This window comes from Triturus cristatus, chromosome 3_1 (assembly GCF_964204655.1).
Source record: "Triturus cristatus chromosome 3_1, aTriCri1.1, whole genome shotgun sequence".
NCBI lineage: Eukaryota > Metazoa > Chordata > Amphibia > Caudata > Salamandridae > Triturus > Triturus cristatus.
This window is the reverse complement of record NC_140583.1, coordinates 242,805,541-242,822,627: the sequence shown is the minus strand read 5'-3', so window position 1 is coordinate 242,822,627 and position 17,087 is coordinate 242,805,541. Positions and strand designations below refer to the sequence as shown.

At 42.2% G+C, this 17,087-nt stretch overlaps 1 protein-coding gene across 1 annotated transcript in view; it reads left to right on the top strand.

The window, feature by feature from the left end:
- Nucleotides 1-514: 514 nt before the first annotated feature.
- FBXO22 (F-box protein 22) overlaps nucleotides 515-17,087 on the top strand; it is a 285,060-nt gene continuing 268,487 nt past the window's right edge. Inside the window, exon 1 of the mRNA XM_085643778.1 lies at nucleotides 515-721. Coding sequence (XP_085499904.1) covers nucleotides 570-721 — 152 coding nt within the window. The 5' untranslated portion in view covers nucleotides 515-569. The remainder of the gene's footprint in view (nucleotides 722-17,087) is intronic.

The following is a 17,087-nucleotide window of genomic DNA, read 5'->3' as shown; positions in this document are numbered from 1 at the left end:
AATGAGATTTGATGTCTGCCTCCGCTCTCAAGTCTATCTCCCTCCGATAATTGCATTGTCTCGTATGCTCTTGCTCAGGTCCCCTGAGTAGTTTTCAACCGATAAACCTCGGCTCGACCTCACAGTGGCAGCAAGCTATAAAAGCTGTCATCATTTTAACCAATCGGAGCGTACCATTCAAGCTGGTGCCTTTTCTCGTCGCAGCCAATAGGATCTACCATAACTTACACAACCAATCAGAGTCTCGTCTGTGTGAGCAATTGAAAGCGAAAATAAAAATGTCTTTCGGCACTTGTATTTGGGGAGTTATACAGTGCACTACAAGCGAGAGACTAAGGGACTGTTTTCAAATAGCAATTTGTGTAACGCATGTCATAGCGATTTGTGCAACAAAAGTCACGTACGTTTTTCGGTTGAAAGAGACGCATCCTGTGCTAAACCGGCTGCCGTGACAAGCAATGTATTCTTTCTATCTCTATAATTCTTCTGGTCTCCATGGTGATCAGCCTCAAGTATTCCGGAAGTAAATCACTCTTGTGCCGGAAGTGTTTTTTCGGGACTGTGTGAATATGGATTTGAAGTGCGGGTACTCCGAAAGGATGGAGTTGGGTGGATGCTGTCAGGTGGATGCGAGAAGCACCTACGTGCTAAGCAACCTGGCTGAGGTAGTGGAGCGAGTGCTGAGCTTCCTTCCCACTAAGGCCCTGCTAAGAACGGCCTGGTAAGCAGTGAAAGATAAAACGGGGATGGTAAACCTGCATTTTTGCCCTCGCATACAGCAAGAATAGCGTAAGCGCGATGATATCGTGCGCCACTTTATTAGTTGACTCATTATTTGCTCATGCTGCGTCCAGTCTTCAGGTGTGAGCACTCATAACTCGCCCTTCTTACTGGCTGTGATGGCTGTACCTGTTATGACAGTATCTCACAACACTCTCATCACCTGAGCTCTGATATTTCTAAGTTCCTTGTGTGAGTATCTCACACATTTATTTCAAGCAAACTGTGGTTCTCATCATCATTTCAGCACATTTCTGGTAATTAGTAAAAGCACTATGAACAATTAATTCTTACGACATCCCACATGACCATCGCTCATCAGTAGTATTTATAACAGGTCCTTCTGAAATTGATGTTGTTACCGTTTTAAAAGAAATGTGTCCCAAGCGAAGAAATATTCAGGTAGCAGGATAATAGAAATTGTGTGTCCTTAGCAAGCGGCTCAGACATTTTAAAATGTCAATTGACAGTACTTGCCTATTCCTTATTAAAATTTAGGCTTTATTCACTTTGTTACTTAAACTGTTGACGACGTTTATACCGTTCCCAAGCTACCAGGATCACATCAGGATATTAGTAGTGTAGGATTATGAAAATAGCGCAGCTAGAATAGGTCTAGTGTGGTCAGGTGGGCTGAACGTTGATTATCTAACAATTATCCTAGACGGACAGAGTCATGCTGGTCCAACCACCAGTGCTGAGATATTGAAAGTGCTACTCAAACTGACGCCGGTGAAAAAGAATAATTGTATCTAAGGGTTTGAAACCATGACCTGCTACTACATCAGTATTGTCCCTTCACCGGGTCGAATCCCCCAGAGATTATTAAGCGTGTTACTTATTAGTAGGAATATTATTTTGTGCTGGGTGGACAATATAGTCCTTGATGATTTTTCCCCTTTCAAAGGCAAATCGTGGTGTCTTGAAAGAAGCAGTAGTATTTTGCACAATGTGACAGTGTCTTTTTGAAGAGATAGTAATCTTATTAGTATGAGGACAAAAGGTGGTTATGCAGACCAGTTTGTAACTTGATTCTTTAGTTGTAGTTTTTAAGAGGTATTCCACTGGCTTGTACCATGCTCTTTTCTGGGTGGTCTTAACTATTTTACATCGGTAGCTTCTGTCTGGTAATTTACTTTGTGGCAGATGTCCTCCCTTAAAATAGTAAACGTTGTGCAAGTCCGTTGCAGTTCGAAGAACTGACCATATGGCAGTTAGTCTTTCAGAGCGTTCGATTGTTAATTTTAAGTGTGTGTTTTTTTTTTTTTAGATAATTCACAAAGTCAGTGAGTCTGGATCTTGATTCACTCCAGATAACAGAAATGTAAACTATGTAACGTTTCCAAAATTTGACAGATGATCTGAATGGGTTATTGTCTTTCAGTGCATATTGCTGTTCTAAGGAATCAACATATATATTTGCAACTTTTAAGGCAAAAACAGCTCCCATCGATGTCCCACTGCATTGTTGATAGTAATGATTGCTGTCTTTAAAAGAGTTGGTAGTCAATGCAATGGTCAGCAGGTCTATGATGAATTCAGTGGGTACTTTCTTAGGGAAGAGGCATGGAGTGAGTTACTTGACCCTTTTACTCTGCAATGTAGCTCTAGATTCTGGGCAGTAATGAGGAAGCCTTTTTTGGCTCAGGAGCCGGGTGATGGCCTGGAATGTCACATTTCTAAGGAGGCCTGGGAGGCACACTATGGGAAATTGTACTTTAGCTCGGTAGTTGAACCTCCCAGTCCGGTCACCTCTGTTAGGGGTGAAATAATTACCTTCAATCGAGGTGAGGTTATTAACGGAATTGTGGGGCTAACAGCCGGTAAGGCACCAGGTCCAGACGGGATCCCTCCGGACCTGTATAAGTCTGAACCTAACTTTTGGGCTCCAATACTTGAATCTGTTTTTAATGCCGCTGTGAAAGTTGGGTGTCCACAATCATGGGGTGTCTCTACAATTGTCCCGGTTTTTAAGAAAGGGGACAAAGGCAGCCCACACTGTTATAGACCTATTTCTTTAATAGATTCTACGGTCAAAATTGTATGCAGAATCTTATTGCAGCGACTTTCTGATTGGGCAGAGGAGAATAATATTATGTCCAATTCACAGTATGGATTCTGTAGAGGTCGTTCTACAATCACCCAGTGTCTTAATCTCTTAATTTTAAGTAAGTACACTGTAGCGCAGAAGGGCACCATCCACCTCGCCTTCATGGATCTGTCCTCAGCTTTTGACTGTGTTAACAGGGGAAAGCTGTGGCAGTCCATGAGGGAGAAGGGGGTGGATAGTGGTGTGGTCGATTTTCTGGCTGACTTACACAACAACACCAGAGCTAATGTGAGATATTCTCAAGAATTGTGTGTATCAAATAATTTTAATATCAGTAAAGGTGTACGTCAGGGATGTATCTTGGCCCCCTTTCTTTTTAATTTTTACATTAATGAGCTAGATAACATGGTACAGAATGTCCAGGCTGACTATCCTAGAGTAGGCAGGCGGGGAATTCCCATTTTATTGTACGCAGATGATGCGGTTTTAATTTCAAGAACGAAAAAGGGCCTGCAATCTCTTCTAGATGCTTTTAACTCATTTATGACAGATAGAGATCTTATGGTCAACAACTCTAAATCATTTGTCAAGCAAGTAGGGCAGCAATCAAGGAGGACTTTTACATTTAAAATTAATGAAGCAATAATTCCGTTAACGAAAACGTTCTCCTATCTTGGGGTTCTCTTCGACTCTAAACTTAATTGGGCCCCTCATCTTGTAAAAAAGAAAGAAGAATTCGCAAGAGTTAATGCCTCGATATTTAACTTTGCTGCCAAAATCGGGAAAAAACCCATTTGTGCCATGCTTAAACTGTATAACGCAAAGTCAGTGGCAACTGTAATCTATGGCAGCGAAATTTGGGGATATGTTGCTGGTGAGCAGCTGCAGATTGCTGACAATTCTTTTTTGAAGCGTCTCTTATGTGTCCCCACAGGCACATCTAACTTTGTTGTGCACGAAGAGTTAGGGGTGCAATACTTAAGTGACTTGTTTTCCTTACGTCCCTTGACCTGTTGGCTTAAATTATGGCTAAACCAGGATATACCATTAACACACCTGATCTTGAGGGATTTTCTGGGCCGGGACAAGAGACTGTGTACTCCCTGGATCAAATATTTGAAATCAAATTTTTCTAGGTTAGGTCGACTAGAACTGTTTGAACACCCGAACAAAATTGTACAAGGGGATCTGGAGCTCATTAAACGGGCCTTCCTTATGGATAGGAGGTCCCGGAGGGAATGCGTGGAGCTCCAGAAACAAAGCGTGAGGAAATTTGCCATGCTGAAAACTTGTGAAACAATTGAACCGTACCTGTCTGGCTCACTGACTACCCATGAAAAATTTTGCTGACAAGGTTTAGGCTAAACCTTTTTCATCACCTGCTGATTAGACCAAAAATAGACTTTTTAAATAAATTGGCAGCACCCTGCAGCTGCGGCGGAAAGTCTCCGCAGGATACGCTGCATTTTATATTTTTATGTAAGTTTTATGACTTCCCCCGTAAGCGCTATCTGGTGACCCTTTTAAAAAAACTTGATTTTACTCAAATCAGACCGGCACTAATGTATCTACAACTTTTGCACAGTGACTGTATCCTTCAAATGAAGGAATTTTTAAAACTAACAGTTAAACTGAGAACCTGTATGGACCAGTAATGACTCTTCGCGTATTTGCACTATTTTATGCCTTTATCTTTGGTAATGTTGTATTTTGTGGTAACACGTGCAAGTATTCACTATCTGGCACTTTATTTGAAATGTGTTTATATGTGTGATATGTATCTTGTATTGTATATGTACTTTTATGGTCTATAAAAGAACCGAAATAAAGTATTTATGATGATGAACTCTAATTCAGTGGGTACCTGTTTAGGGTGGGTATTGAGTACTTGTTCTGTTACTGTAAGTCTGAGGTATAATAGTGTACAGTGAGACAATGTTCAGAGTGACTAGTATCTCACCAGATTAATTGTGTATGTGCTGTTGCGGACATACATTTGTAGTTTTGAAAAAATCTTTGTTAAAGAAAGTAACATATTTTCCCAAATGTTCCAGAATGGTGCCTCATCTTGATAGAATAGGTCTTACATGTGGACGATCCACCCACTTCTGCACTTTGGGTTGTGTACAGAGGAGAACAGGTTTTCTAGGGCACTTTTTGTTCAAAATTAAATTTCTTAGAGCTGAGGAAACCTACCACCTTGCCCCATGTTGTCACTTCTAGTATCCTGGCTTTTATGACTCTCATACTGGACTGTGTGTGTGTCTAATAAAGTGCTCATTACTCACCAGTTGCCTCATTACATCCGCATGATATCTGTTGTATTGTTTTTTTTTTTAAATAGTGTGTAAATGTTGTGTGAAAATTATTTTTCATAATTCGTATCTTTGATGATGCATAGAATCGTGACCAATGAACTTATGATGTTGCACCTGGAATGAGTTTCCCAAGTCACTTAGAAGTGTGTAAAATGTTATGAATGGTTATGCCACGTTTTCGTGTAATTTGCCTTTATTTTTATTGGATGAAGTTTCTGGTGTTCTACTCAACACACTCCTTTAAAAAAAAAAAACCCTTTTTATTGGTTACATCAATACAAAACCGCTTCACACAGTCAAGATCCCACAGGTTAGCAGTCGATTTACAATATATCTTCAGTTTCGATGCACTACATATAGTTGCCATGTGCCCATTTCTTTTATACCACCTCCTCTCCCACGGAAAGGTCCACTGACTGGTGTTATCGGGGTGCATATTTGTCCCCTGTTGTGTAGTCCATCCATTCCAGATTTGTTCCCGTTTTTGAGGGCAGCCTCTGTTCTCATAGATGTTTTTTTTCTGCTAGCATCGACCAATCTAAATCTTTTTCCCACTCCACCACAGTTGGAGGATATTCTGCACGCATTTCTGGGCAATATTTTGTTTAGCTATAGTGTAACCTAGTGTTGGCCATATTTGTTCTTTCCTGGATAGGTCAGTTTGCCCCCATATGTTTAGGAGACATAGTTGGGGTGTGTGCTGACATTTTTTCCCTGTGACTGTTTGTATTTGTGTTGTCGCCTCCCCCCAGTAATTCTGGATGGATGGGCAATCCCATACTATATAGAAGAAGATGCCCTGCTGATTACAGTGTCTGTGACACCTGGCATCTTCCTTTCTTTTGATTTTTTTCTAATGTGGTGGAGGAGAGGTATGCTCTATGGAGAATTTTGAGTTGAATTAATCTTAGCTTAGTAGAGATAGCTACCTCTCTGGAGGAAGCTAATGCTTCTTGCCAGTCTTCCCATATTATTCTGCCATTTCTGGCACAGTTTCTGTAAGGGATCTGGCGTGTTATTAATTAGCTTCCTGTAAGTCAGAGAAATCACCTTACTGTCCATGCATTCACTTAATAGCCTGTCGTCCAGGGTCGTCGACTCTGGGAGGTCTGTACCCTGGGGAATGGCCACCCTCCAGGCATGCCTAATTTGTAAGTATCTATATTTTTCTTGGTCTGTCATCTCGTGTTCTTTTTGTAGCTCGGTAAATGGAAGCACAGTGCTCTTTGACCATAGGTCTCCAACTCTAGAAATGCAGATCATGTCCCATTTGTCAAATCCTGGGCATTTAATCAGGTTGCTGAGCTGCTCAGTGTCCCATAATGGTGTGGCTTGGGTCACCTTATTTCGCCATCCCAGCTTTTTTGTTACTGTATGCCACAGTTTAACTGTTTTCTGTGTTGGGCCAGTTAATGGCTGTTTTGTAGAATTTGTGTACAATGCGCGCTTATAACCTCTCGGACCCATGAGTATCTGGTCTGTGAACCATAGAGCCATTGATTAATGACTACCAACTGGCCGGCCCGGTAGTAGATTTTGATATTGGGAAGGACCATCCAGTTTGTGTGTGGCTATTTGTGGTGGACCCCCACCCCCCGTAGTAGTAGTCGTTTCTCGTTGTTGACATCTGTAAAATATGTGTCAGTGATAGGGTAGAGGGTGTTTTGCATGATGTGTATAAATCTTGGGAGCACCATCATTTTAAAAATAGCGGCCCTCCCCAGTAGAGTTAATGGCAAGTTCTACCAGTGTTGAGTGTCTTTCTGTAGTCTTTCTAGTGGACCTAGTAAGTTGTGGGTGTGGAAAAGGGCAGGGTCACATATAACATAAATACCCAGGTAGCGAAAGCCCTCTGAGGTTCCCTTATGTGCATCCAGGTGGTAGTTTGGGTGTTTGTCCTGGCAATATAAACAAGACAGATTTAGTCCAGTTGATAGTGTAATCTGCGTATTTCCTGAAGTTGGTGAATATCTGCATAATTCTATTGAGGGATGTGGCTGGTGATGCAATATAGAGTAGGATGTCGTCAGCGTATAGCGAGATTCTGTCCTCCCACTCCCATGTCCAACGAAGTCCTCGGATCAGGGGTGTCCCCTCTTATCTAGGTGGCCAGTGGCTCCAATACGAATACGAAGATTAGGGGAGATAGGGGGCATCCCTGCCGTTTACCTCTTTTAAGTGAAAAGGTGCGTGAGGTGTGTCTAATTACTATTACCTGTGCTAGGGGGTTTATATATAACAGTTTGGCCCATTTGGTGTATTCATAGCCAAAGCCAAGTGGTTCCAACACAGCATATAGATATGGCCACTCGATTGTGTCAATGGCCATGCTAGCATCTAGGGATAGGTGTCCCTTCTACCCAATACTCCATGGATGCGTCGAAGATTAGATGCAGTATTACTACCTAGCATGAAGCCGGATTAGTCCGGGTGGACCAATTTCATTATAATCTGTAGGAGTCCGTTTGCTAATGGTTTGGCCAATATTTTCACCTCTGGGTTGAGGAGTGAGATGGGACGATATGAGTTGCAGAGATCTGCTGGCTTCCCTTGTTTGTGGATAACTACAATATTAGTCAATCTCTGGTCTGTTGGAAGTCTCCTGCGTTGTCGACTATCCTCAAACATTTGTTTCAGATGGGGTGCAACCTTAGAGGCAGTCATTTCAAATATTTCTGTGGTAGACCAGTGGGTCCTATTCCTTTTCCGGATTGTCTATTATTTATGGCGTTAATGATTTCCTCTGTGATATCACTTTCCAGCGTGGTTACTTCTGGGGTAGATAAGGATGGGAGGCGCGTATCTTTCAGTAGGTCTTTTGAGTCATTAGTTGTTGCAGTGGTCGAAGGAGAGTATAGATGTGTGTAGTATTGGGCGAATGTCTCTGCTGTGGTTTGTGGGTCTGTAACGGTCTCTCCATTTTCAGTCCTGAGCTGGGCTACCCACCTATATGCTTTTTCCTGTCTATCGAGCCATGCTAGCATTTTCCCAGCCTTGTCTCCAGTATCATAGGTTCTAAAAAGTGTGCCGAGGCAGTTGCTCTTGGCTTCTTCTGCCGTCAGGTTTTTATATTCTTGGCGTTTAAGACCAAGAGTATGGTTTGACGCCTTCTTCTCTTCCCCATTTTGCCTTTTTTCCAACTTCAGGATCTCTTTCTAATTTCGTGAGGTTGGCCTGTCTGTCTTTTTATGCCCGGCTGTCAAGGACAGTGCCTGTCCCTTGATTAGTCTTATACGCGTCCCATAAGATATGTGGGGATTGTACAGCACCCACATTCTCATTGAAGTAATGTTCTGTAGTGCGGATTAAGTCATCGTGGATGTGGGGAATTTTGAGATACCTGGGGGGTAGGGTTATCGGTTTACAAATCGGGTTTGTGCCACTTGTATAGGTGGCTAATATTGGGGAGTGATCCGATATACCTCAAGCTAGGTGGTGGATCTCCGTGAAGGCAAGTACGAGGTCAGTAACGGTTAGGATGTAAACTGAGCGTGATTGGCTACTGTGAGCGCCTGAATGGAAGGTGAATTGCGAGGTTTCTGGATTATGTGCCCTCCATACATCTGTGAGACCCATAGATGCTAGATAGTCCGCTTGGGTGGATTTATTACCAGGGGTGCGTAGTGATGGATTTCGGTCTTTTTGTCCGAAAAGTACCATATTTAGATTGCCACCCACTATCAACCTGCCGTCTGGGAGATCTAGGATGGATTTAATTAGTACCGGTAGGGTAGACTTCTGTAGGCCTGGTGGGATGTAGACCGAGAGAACGTTGAGTGGCTTACCCTCCCATGTACCAGAAATGGCCCCCATTCTACCCTGGGGATCTGAATATGTGTGTCCTATTATGAAGGGGAAGTTACTACGGATAAGTATTCCTGTCCCTCTGGACCCGGTTGTGAAACCTGCATGTGTTGCAAGTGTATCTCCCCATCTACTAAGTGCTTTGCATTTGGTGCCTATGGGGTGAGTCTCTTGTAGTAAAACTATGTTAGGCGTGTGTCTTTTGATAAATCGGGGTACATTTCCCCTTTTTAGCTTGTGTCCCAGGCCGTTGCCATTCCAGGAGAGAAGCCAGAGCGATGGAAGTGAGGCCTCGGCTACCCATTGGGTTTGTATAAAAGGTGAAGCCATGTCCATTGGATAGGGTGTGACAACCATATAGTGCATCGAAGTACCTGCGGGTTGTGGGGCATTGTGTAATTCTGATTCATTTCTGGTCATTATGGTGAGATAAAGTGCCAAGCGATTCCTGTCATATGTCAGTTGTACTGTGTGAAGTTGCTAACATTAATTAACCAGTGTACATGATTTACCCCCTCTCACCTCCCTGCATGATGGTTTCGAACTACCCGCCTCCCCAACTTGCAGAGTGCCTGTCGTCTCCCCAACAAAAAATGGAGGGTGACTATACCTTCATGCGGAACCTCCACCCCCTCCCCTCTCCCCTTCCCTTATCCTTCTTCAATGTTACCACATTAGTCTGCTCTGCGTTCCAACTGTAAGGGATCCAGAGTCCGTAGTTACAGAATCTATTCTAGTTCATGATTGATGATTTCTTCCCCCATTGAGAACAGTCTCGAGCAGAGAGGTCGAATTTAAGGTATATTGAGGACTTTTCTGTCTATCTGGGTGAGGAGCTTGCGTGTTTCGACGTGCGCCAACCATCCAGCCATTTGCAGGCCTCTTCAGGGTTGGAGAAGAACCAGGTCTTCCCGTCTGCCTCCACTCTCAACTTACCAGGGAACAGCATTGTATATTTGAGTCCTTTGTCTCTGAGTGAATTTTTTACTTCAAGAAAGCTGCGTCAGTTTTGCTTGGTGTCGGCTTGGCCGGTTGACTTTCATTTGTGTGATTTTTTTTTTTTTTTTTTTGTTTTTGGGTGTACTTCTGGCGCGGTCCACAGTGACTTCTCTGGCCCCGGCAGCGCAGTTCAATTATGCACCGCTGGTTCTGTTACAGCTGTCTGTAATCAGCCGCAATGCCCCGCAGGTGTTTTCGCTTTGGGCTAAGGTCGTCAGGGCAGATCACCGCTATCCGGGTCTCACATTCGTGAATGATGTCATATTTTAGCATTGAACAACATTGTAAGAAAATGTTTATTGTGAATGAAGCTTCCATCGTTTATTGAAAGTATCATTTTCAAGGTCTTCCGCTGGAAGTGATGGAGTAAACATCTTAATTCTATGAGCCATTGTTTAAGAAATGTTTCATTTGTATTGTACATCTCTGGCGTGCAGTTGCTGAGGGAGGCGATTGATGATTTCTCTTACCATAAGAAATGGGTTAGTGCTAAAGGTTTAGAAAATTACATTGTTACTGCTTTGTCAATGCGACCCCAATTATGTTCATACCATACTGAGTTTGCAGTATCTGTTAATAGCTTGAGTTATTTTATCTATAAAACCTTTGAGCTTCTGTCTTTCGTAGCATTCTTTTACTGTTTTCCTCGTGGATGACTTGCTATGCTCCTCTTTTGCTTTTAGACCTGCAAATGGGATGCTGTCGGAATTTTTTGAGTTTAACACTTACAAATGTTGTTTAGTTTTTGCCTAATTGGGGATTATTAAGTTTATGAATATACATTTTCTGTGCTTCTGTATTGAGAATCGCAAAACACACAAGATGATGGACGGAATGTTGAACAATGGCAAAACATTCACCCCCAGTCACAGATCTGGGTTTAATCCATCGTTATTTTGCTCACCACGCCACCCCAGTTCAGACATGGCCATATGCAAATCAGTCTTGACCCTGTGCCTCATGGGAACAGTCCAGCCCGAACTGCCAAGCCATGTCTTCCCTGGACCGGAATCAAGCATCCTAGGACCGGTTTCTGGCTATCAGCCGTCATCAGCCAGGATGGCTTGACTCCAGTGGTGTAGTGAGCATGGGACCCACGTCTGGGCATACCCTTCCCACATAGGGTGAACAGCAAAACACACAAGATGATGGACGGAATGTTGCAAAATGGCAAAACATTCACCCCCAGTCACAGATCTGGGTTTAATCCATCGTTATTTTGCTCACCACGGGCTGGACTGTTCCCATGAGGCACAGGGTCAAGACTGATTTGCATATGGCCATGTCTAAACTGGGGTGGTGTAGTGGGCAAAAGAACGATGGATTTAACCCAGATCTCTTGACTGGGGGAGAATGTTTGCATTGTCAGCATTCCGTCCATCATTTGTTTGTTGTAACGCTTTTCGCCCTAAGTGGGATGGGTATTCCCAGACGTGGGACCCGTGCTCACTACGCCACTGGAGTCAAGCTATCCTGGCTGATGACGGCTGATAGCCAGAAACCGGTCCTAGGATGCTTGATTCCGGTCCAGGGAAGACATGGCTTGGCAGTTCGGGCTGGACTGTTCCCATGAGGCACAGGGTCAAGACTGATTTGCATATGGCCATGTCTAAACTGGGGTGGTGTAGTGGGCAAAAGAACGATGGATTTAACCCAGATCTCTTGACTGGGGGAGAATGTTTGCATTGTCAGCATTCCGTCCATCATTTGTTTGTTGTAACGCTTTTCGCACTAAGTGGGATGGGTATTCCCAGACGTGGGACCCGTGCTCACTACGCCACTGGAGTCAAGCTATCCTGGCTGATGACGGCTGATAGCCAGAAACCGGTCCTAGGATGCTTGATTCCTGTCCAGGGAAGACATGGCTTGGCAGTTCGGGCTGGACTGTTCCCATGAGGCACAGGGTCAAGACTGATTTGCATATGGCCATGTCTAAACTGGGGTGGTGTAGTGGGCAAAAGAACGATGGATTTAACCCAGATCTCTTGACTGGGGGAGAATGTTTGCATTGTCAGCATTCCGTCCATCATTTGTTTGTTGTAACGCTTTTCGCCCTAAGTGGGATGGGTATTCCCAGACGTGGGACCCGTGCTCACTATGCCACTGGAGTCAAGCTATCCTGGCTGATGACGGCTGATAGCCAGAAACCGGTCCTAGGATGCTTGATTCCGGTCCAGGGAAGACATGGCTTGGCAGTTCGGGCTGGACTGTTCCCATGAGGCACACGGTCAAGACTGATTTGCATATGGCCATGTCTAAACTGGGGTGGTGTAGTGGGCAAAAGAACGATGGATTTAACCCAGATCTCTTGACTGGGGGAGAATGTTTGCATTGTCAGCATTCCGTCCATCATTTGTTTGTTGTAACGCTTTTCGCCCTAAGTGGGATGGGTATTCCCAGACGTGGGACCCGTGCTCACTACGCCACTGGAGTCAAGCTATCCTGGCTGATGACGGCTGATAGCCAGAAACCGGTCCTAGGATGCTTGATTCCGGTCCAGGGAAGACATGGCTTGGCAGTTCGGGCTGGACTGTTCCCATGAGGCACAGGGTCAAGACTGATTTGCATATGGCCATGTCTAAACTGGGGTGGTGTAGTGGGCAAAAGAACGATGGATTTAACCCAGATCTCTTGACTGGGGGAGAATGTTTGCATTGTCAGCATTCCGTCCATCATTTGTTTGTTGTAACGCTTTTCGCCCTAAGTGGGATGGGTATTCCCAGACGTGGGACCCGTGCTCACTACGCCACTGGAGTCAAGCTATCCTGGCTGATGACGGCTGATAGCCAGAAACCGGTCCTAGGATGCTTGATTCCGGTCCAGGGAAGACATGGCTTGGCAGTTCGGGCTGGACTGTTCCCATGAGGCACAGGGTCAAGACTGATTTGCATATGGCCATGTCTAAACTGGGGTGGTGTAGTGGGCAAAAGAACGATGGATTTAACCCAGATCTCTTGACTGGGGGAGAATGTTTGCATTGTCAGCATTCCGTCCATCATTTGTTTGTTGTAACGTAGATCTGTATTGAGAATGGCATTACATGCATTTTTCTCTGTACCGCACTTTTAATTATTCCGTACTAAATAAATGTTGCCTAATTTTTATCTAGAACTCAATCCTTTATGCTTCCAATATTTTTGTTTAACTCTGCTCAGCTGTGTTCCCTTGATAAGGAGTGTTGTCTCTAACCGCAAGATCAGCTGGAGACACTGGAGCCAAATTGTTTTGGTAAAAATCTGTGTGACCAATTATTGAGGTTCCGGTCAGTCTCGAAAAATCATAAAGATGTTACTAGACCTGCAGGTTTAGAGACTTGAATAATCTACCCAACCTAACTGTAAAGTACTTGACCGGTTATCTGGTCTCAAATCGTGTGATCCTAGCAAATATTTTATTTTACTGTTCCCCTTTTTTCTTAATTATCACATATGAAAGCACCTTCAAATATGCAAGTTCAGCATTTCTGCTGTACAAAAAACTATTTTGTTTGATTTAGTAGGCTAAACGTTTGCTTTATGTATAATAAGGATTTTGCCCACATATAGGGTACACGTAATCCCTTACATGCCACTTAGTTCACTAATGGCATTTTTACCAGGCCAGGGGCTGCAATGTTTTCTCAGTTAATGTTTAAACACTCACTTTTAATAAATACTTTAGTAAAGCATGACTTGGTAGTGCACTATCATTTACAAACAGCATATTTTCCATTGAAACGGCCACAAATGTTCCCACTAACATGCAATGTTATTGATAAAACTAAATGGCATATAAAGCAATGTGTGGAATTTGGGTTTCAGCAAAAATGTTTATCATGTACACGTCACCATGTAAAGTGTTCTGATATGTTTTCATCCTATTGAAAGCTTTTTTTCGTCACACAGAATTACAAAAAAGTGCTTTCATAACTACTGGTGTTTGAAGAGTTAATTTACAAGCTATTTAAATGTTTTGTGTTAGAATAAAACCTTTCATTACACACTCTTTGTATAGCATGATTGTCAGACAGTTCACATTTCCAAATTCTTTAACTTTGCTGCTTACTTTTTCTTGAAGGGTGCGTTTACTTATCTTTTTCTAAAGGCAAATTTTAAGACAGCTGAGGTTTGTGCTATGTCTCTGATCGCAGTTCAAATATGACAAGACATAACAAGATTTAACAGCATCTTCATTGCTCATCGTTTTCTGAAAGAACAGAATACCTATTCTTTATCAGCTCACAAGAATGGACCAGTAGGTTTTACAAATAGCTTGCCTTGATAAAATCTGACTTGCCTTAGTAAGTGGGCAAGTAGATTTCTCAAGACCTGTAGGTGATTATTGGGGTTTGACTCTCACAAAGTTTTGGTAATAGAGAATGGTAAGCATTAGAGCGTCTCCTCTTTAAATGGTCCCTAAAAGAGTTTTGGAGAACTATTGGCCTTAGGTGTAGAGAACAAAGGACTAATGAGTTTTGCCCACTTTGTGGTGCTGGATCCTCCTGCAGGGTAACAAATTGTATAGCTGAACTTGGAGTGTAAGTTTAAATATGGAAAACTTGATTGCATGAGTTTGTCTGTTTTGTAATGATAGATTTCTGTTTTTGTGGGGAACTATTTGGTTATGTGATGATGATTATGGCTTCAATTGATGGACTGATCACTATTTTGATTTTGTATAATTCAAATCTGTAAACTTATTTGATGTTGTTTTGCCAATAAGAGAGAATTTAATTGTTTATTGGATTTCATTGAAAATCCAAGATCGCAAGATATTATTGCCTTGTCTTTATTGTGGTATGTAGACCGAGGTGCTGCTTACACATAGGAACCTGTATTAACAGGTTTTTACTTTTTCAGGTTTGAGAGAATTTGGGTTACTTTGCTTACCACATGGTGTAGTACATTGACTCGGGGGTAGAATTCTGCTGGGTAGAAGTTTGCCTAGCGAGTACTTTGTAGGCTGTTTGTGTTTCAATCTCGTTGTCTGGTACTGTTTTTAGTTTGCTCGAAATTAAGTATATACCTGTTGTGCGTGTTATGACTGATGAAATATTCCTTTATTTTTCCTTTCTAGGTTACACAGACAAGGGATTTATTTATTTCTAAAGATTCAGCACTGTTATTGGTTGCTGTTGCTGTTTTTTTTTCAGTGTTGTTTTGACTTTTTAGTCTGTTTTGACTGCGAGTAAGTGCAAGTCATGACTGAAGTATTTACAAAACTTAAACCTAAAAAATAGGATAAGCCTAGAGAGGGTTAGAAGATGCCAAATGAAGGTGTGCCAATATTTGAAATTATGTAAGAAATGGGGTATTACTCGTGTGTTTGGATTCCCAAATTAAACCGAACACAGCATTTGATGAGAAATTAAAATTTTTCTATGAAGGCCCCTTTAGCTTTGAGAAATTAGACTTTTTGAGACAGACTATGTACAATATGAGTCAAATGCCTAGAACTACACATTGAAGCACTCAATAAATGGGATCACATGGCATCAGAGAAGGAGAGAGAGAAGAAAGATAGACCATCAAGAAGTCCTTTGTACACTGTTTTGAACCCAGACTAGATCATGAAGAGAAGTCATGGTGATCAGGCATGATGGGAAATGTTAAAGCATTTCCTGCTATAGTCAAAAAAATAGAACAGGACAGAACCGAGAAATTGGAGTAGAAGAATGAATCAGATGATGATAACTTCTTTAATCAGTTACTGATTTCAAGACCTCCTCCATATACAGACAGACTGTCAGAACCAACTTCAACTACTGTTTGAGTTGATGGAGGAGGGTCATGGCAGCGGTGTGCACTCTTACTGGAGATGTACCAAGTGCGGTGTCAGAAGTTCCAATTACAATGGAAATACCTAGAACAGGTAGGACATAGCACACTACAGAGAGGTGGTGGTAGTGCCACCTCCTAAGGAGGTCTTCATTTGGATCTTTAAGATAGAATTTGGAGGGATGCTATGGGGTTATGTGGATTTGAACAGATTACCGACATATAATGCTGATATGATACTTCATCAAAGAAGTGGCTAGGTACACCAATGAAGTGCTTAATAAATTAGAATAATTGGCTCATGAATTGTATGTTGACGTAAGTAATGAAGAATGTCAAGCGAAATTACATAATGGATATATAACGCATGAGGAAATTAAGCAGTTGGGTCTCATTGCATTAAATGCCCATATTAAAGATTTGATGGAGAAAACATGAGATTGAAGTGATTTTTAGAAATATTGAGAAAGATGGAAAAAGTATATGATAAATACGAGAAAGATGAAGTATGATTAGCCGAGGGCAGGGAAAAATATCAGTAATTCAGAAGAAGGAATAAGTTACCTCTTAGAAAAGTGCACAGAGGGAATTTGGTGCATGTCCCTTGAACAAGGGTAGATTTGTTTGTTTTCACACATAATTTTCCAAAGTTGAGTTGAAGACCAGACAAAATGGTATGACGAGGTACATAAATTGGCACATCTTTCTCCAGTGCTGTGCACAGATTTAAATCTGTTGTTTGGCATTGTTTTTCCAGAAGATTTGTGGTTAGACTATAAAGTGGATGTTGAGTGGCCGTTGCCGGAACCACCTATACAGCGTCCTAATATTGCACCACCAGCAGCAGATGTGGCTGAAAAATACAAGGCAATAATTGAGCATTTAAAGAATTAATTCCAGAAAGAGAGATACTTTGGGAAACGATCATGAAGAAGACAACACCGGAGTCTTAAGAGTCACTGCGTTCCTATTATGAGAGGTTAATTCAGAGATTCAAAAAGCATTGCGGAGTCGAAAATCCAGAGAAGGATGCTGTTGGAAGTTTTGTTTCTGCTTTTGTGAATTAGCCGAGATCAGAGATTAGCAATCGCATTCAGCTAAGTGAATTGAGTTGGTTATCAAAGGGCATTGATGAGATTTTGAAATTGGCTAAAAACCAGAGTCATTATCTTGAAAAGAAAAAGAGTTGGATGGGTTCTAATACAAACTCTGTGAGAAATTGTATGAATGGAATAAATGAGATTGTGCATGGAGGCAAAGGCAAATTGTATGAATAGGAATTTGTCATTTTTGTGGGCAAATCGAGCACTGGAAGAGGGACAGTATCCAGACGAAATGTTTCAAAGTCTGGTACCTTCAACAGCGCAGCAAAATATGAGA